This window comes from Magnolia sinica, chromosome 13 (genome assembly GCF_029962835.1).
Source record: "Magnolia sinica isolate HGM2019 chromosome 13, MsV1, whole genome shotgun sequence".
NCBI classification, from domain to species: Eukaryota; Viridiplantae; Streptophyta; class Magnoliopsida; order Magnoliales; family Magnoliaceae; genus Magnolia; species Magnolia sinica.
The window spans coordinates 8339521-8343803 of record NC_080585.1 but is presented as its reverse complement, the minus strand read 5'-3'; the positions used below and the strand labels follow the sequence as shown (position 1 = coordinate 8343803).

At 39.1% G+C, this 4283-nt stretch overlaps 1 protein-coding gene across 1 annotated transcript; it reads left to right on the top strand.

The window, feature by feature from the left end:
* The first annotated feature begins 206 nt into the window (after positions 1 to 206).
* On the top strand, positions 207 to 2995 carry LOC131222677 (CLAVATA3/ESR (CLE)-related protein 25-like). Its single transcript, XM_058217837.1, has 2 exons — positions 207 to 656; positions 2707 to 2995. Exons 1-2 carry the CDS (start codon positions 367 to 369, stop codon positions 2744 to 2746), a joined length of 330 nt encoding a protein of 109 aa, XP_058073820.1. The 5' UTR covers positions 207 to 366; the 3' UTR covers positions 2747 to 2995.
* The last annotated feature ends 1288 nt before the right edge of the window (positions 2996 to 4283 follow it).

Here is a 4283-nt window from a genome sequence, read left to right as displayed (position 1 = left end):
GATTCGGACTGTTAGGCTTGCATACGAAAGTAAGGGTGTGGTGGGCCCACTGTGGTATAAAGAAGGTGGTTCCCTCCATGTCACGTTCCAAGCCAGCTGCCTTTGTTCTCTCCTAATGGGACAAGGGTCCCATAAAAAAGTGCACTAGAATCGCTTCCTAATATTAAAAAATGAAAAGAAAGAAAGAACGAACAGTAAACCATCTTCTACTAAAATAGAAAAGCCCAGCCCACCAAAAATACTTGCCTTAGCCCACCACCCCTTCTCTCTCCTTTCTTCTCCTCCCATCTTCCTCCATCCATCAACTGGCCCTTTGCATCTCTTTCTTCTTTCCTTAGAGAGATAGGAAAGAGAGAGAGAGAGAAGATGGGTAGTGGGCCTTTGAAGGCCTTGGTTGGAGTCATTGCATGTGTTATGTTTCTTGGTTTTTTGTTTGTTGATGTTGATATTGTAGCAAATGGAGGAACAACCACAACAACGACGGCGGCGATGACGACAACGACTGCTACTACTAGTAGTACTGCTATTATTACCACAGGAAGTTTCAAGCAATCAGAGGTCATGGGAAGAGATGGGCCCACTTTTCATCATGATCTGGACCTCAATTACATGAGCAAGAGAAGAGTTCCAAATGGGCCTGATCCCATTCACAACAGGTACACATCTGCTTCGTACTCTTGTATTTTTCCTCTTGTGGAAGGTTGTTAGCTGGATACTGACCACCCATCCAGTGGCTCCTATCCTTGGATGGCTCATGGTTGAAAATCACACCAGCAAACAATCCTAGCTTTTAAAATTTTCATTTCGAATACTGACCATTAACTATTTCCATTTTCTTTACCATCATTTTAAGGCCACTGTTCATGTGGTTAGGATAGCTTGGTGTGATTTTAATCTGTAGCCCACCTTCCCATAGGAGGATGATTGCAGGTAGATTTCTATAATACATTAATTCCAAAATACCAGTAATTATAGTTTATTATTTTTTAATTTTACGTACAAAGTGTACCAAAAAATAAAAGTGGTGTTATTTCATACATATAGGGAAGCCAATGTGCAAGGTTGCAGATATTCTGTCCAAATCTGCATTTGATCAATATTCGGGAACGGCTGGATTTTACTCCTACCCATATTGTACATATTTTCAGTTCTTAATGTACTTACCTATTACCAAAAAAAGAAGAGTAAGATTCATTGCCGATGGACAAAAGTTCGTTAATTGGAGGTTATGACTGTCCAATTGGCCTGATATTGTTACTGCAGCACATCTAAAGTTGGGTCCACATTTTGGACGGTTTGAGTTGAGGTACGGCCGCCGTGCATGCATTTGGATCACCGTACTCTGCCAATGTATCAATATTGAAAATAGAATTAATGGTTTTCTTTCTTATTTATTTCCCTTTTTTTTTTTTCATTTTTACCACCTTTATCCAAATGATCATACATGATTCTTTGAGTGGAAGTATTAAAAAAGAATTGAAACCTTTCTTTGTATTAGAATAGTTCTAAACTGTATTATTGTAATGTAAAAGTAGGAAAGATGGAAATGTGGATAAAAAAACATAAGGTGTACGTATCATTTTCTTCATGATAAGGCTTTTTGCAAAATGGAGCTTGCAATTTTATTTTTATTTTTTTGAAAAAAAAAAAAACCCAACATAGAATAATATTCTGATCTCCTCTCTGAAATAATTTTTAATTATTTTATTGTAAAATAAAATCCCACGGTACGATTATCGTGCCATAATCTATATCTTATGTGTTCATGGGCCCACAGTTATAGGTTTCAGTAACCCCAACCACTCAAATCAAAAAAGGAAAAGAAAAAGAGAATCTCTTCACTTTATTCATTATATCCACATTTCCTAATCATGGTTAGCTCCCTTTTAATTTGTGTACACTTGTGGGGCCTATATTGGGGAAATAACCGTTGGATCCGGGGTCATGTTAGGTGATCCAAACCATTGATCTGACAAGATAAACAGCTGATGATGGACACTAAAAACCTTCAAGATTGGTTGATTCTAAACTTTGGATTTATAGCCTCACGAAATAACTTTTAAGAAGATGGTCCGTATTGAAAGGAGGAATATAGCTGAAAAATCAAAGGGCTGAAATAGTCCCATATATGAGATTTTTTTGGGTATTCCACATTCACAGTGACCCATCACGTAAACGGTTTGGATCGTTCAAGCATGACCACAGATCAACAGGTAGTCCCGACATATCCGACAACATTACATCGAGACGTACTGTATACCATAACTCTTAATTTCCACAGTAATTTTCTCTCTTTTTAGAAGGTTTCATGTCCAACCAGTTGGACCACGAGTTATGGTTCATCCAGTGGATAATTCCCAACCTATTAAGGGAATGCGACATCCAACCCTTCCAATAGTTTGGTCCAGCCACGAGGATTATTCAATGCAAGAATCAGAATCATCTACCCATCAGGTGGGCCATATCCTGGAAAATAATGTCTAGCCATTGATAAATAGCAAAAAAAAAAACAAGCATGGTCAATTCAATGAGTATGAAAAGTGAATCCTCATGATGGGGCCAACCTATTGGACGACAGGATTTCACTGGTCCCACCAGTTGGACTTGAGACCTTTAATTTCACTTACATATATGCGAAAGTTAGAATTTTCAAACGACTACTTTATATTATATTTATAATGAAATGCTTGTTGGGTGTATTTCCAGGAGGGCAGGGAACTCTAGAAGACCTCCTGGTCGAGTTTAGACGGTGAGGATTGAAGCTGTTTTGTAGAAGATGGATTACAAGATGTGGGGCCCATGTTGTATGTCATCTTTGGAATGGGAAACTATAAACACTCCTCTCACGTTAGCAAGCATCCCTACTCTGCAAAGTGATGTACTTTGTCTTTATACAGTGTAATGGGGAGGTGGTGGGTTGTTAAAGAAGCCATGCTTCTCTCGTACAAACTACACGTACAAAAGAACCTTAAAAAAGGATTTGATTGCTTTTACAGACTCCTGCTTTAATATGGATGCTAATTGCACTGACCTCGCACGTGGAAGTTATGCATGCATGTGTAATATCAGAGCCACTTGTGAGGCGATCCTAGTGGTCTGGATGATGGATCCAAAGAACCAGGCCTATCCAATCATCAGGTGAACCACGCGCACATGTATGAAACAAGTGAACGGTTGTGAGAAATTGAGAGATGGTTTTAATTATGCGTGCTTGTGTGGCCCACCTGATGATCGTCTTTTCCTGGTTTTAGGTGCATGGAATATGGATAGTGAGTGTCAGATAAGGTGCCGATCCGATCTTGCCCACGTTGCTCAAAGTGATCTCCTTTAATTGAGAGATGCTCACATACAAGCAGCTGGATAAATTTAAATATGCTACACCCAATCCGTCGAATAAGTTGGCCCCACCATGAGGCAGTCCCGTCCACTCATCAGTAGAACTAAACTTGTATTTTGCTATTTATCATATTTTCAATGGTGTGGCCCACCTAATGAGTAGATGGGGCAGATATTTTAACAAGGTGATCATCATGGTGGGGCCAACCTATTGGATGGGTTGGATGTCAAAGTACATTATAAGTTAAAAGTTGTTCATTGGGTGGACGGTAACTTATTGTCCAACCAGTTGTATGTGAGTATTTTCATCTTTAATAATTTCATTTGTTTTCCTTTAAAGAGAAGGAGAGTATATAGTGACTGTGTTTGCATGTAAAGACCAAACTAGCAGATGCCATAAAAGGAAAAGTGGATGGAACGTGCCCCAAGAAATGTTTTAGCACATACGAGATGATAGAGCATGTAATAAAGAATAATTGAATAAATAAATAAATGAGGCTGGCTCCTCTACCTTTTACAAGTTTGTAGAATAAGCTTACTTTAATTACAAAGCAGTGTGTGGGGCCCACTGTAACTTGTGTATGCCATGCAATCTGTCCATCATATATGGTCCCCTCATGTCTCGGTGGAGCCTATAAATTGAGGTAGACCCAAAACTCTGGTGTGTCATAACATGTAAAATCATGCCTAAAATCTCTAAATTTTAGTAATATAGTCCCTATGTTTTGGAATGGCCTTATTTTCAGGCGTCCATTCACCTGCTTAGGGCGAATGTTATGAATTGATGGGATGTAGTATGTGAAGGACCCACACACAAAGTGGAAGGTTTTGATGGCTAGCTGGTGTCCCAGTTTCAACTGTCACCTTTAGTGTCAACCACCTCTGTTTTGAATTAGCCTGATTTTGGTATACAGGGGGCACATGCACATGGACATATTGAATTTGAG

What these genes read in the sequence shown, in the direction of transcription:
- LOC131222677 (XM_058217837.1), top strand. Translation starts at nt 367, where the DNA reads ATGGGTAGTGGGCCTTTGAAGGCCTTGGTTGGAGTCATTGCATGTGTT. An exon ending in CCTGATCCCATTCACAACAG is followed by an intron (nt 657 to 2,706) that starts GTACACATCTGC and finishes GTGTATTTCCAG; the next exon opens with GAGGGCAGGGAACTCTAGAA.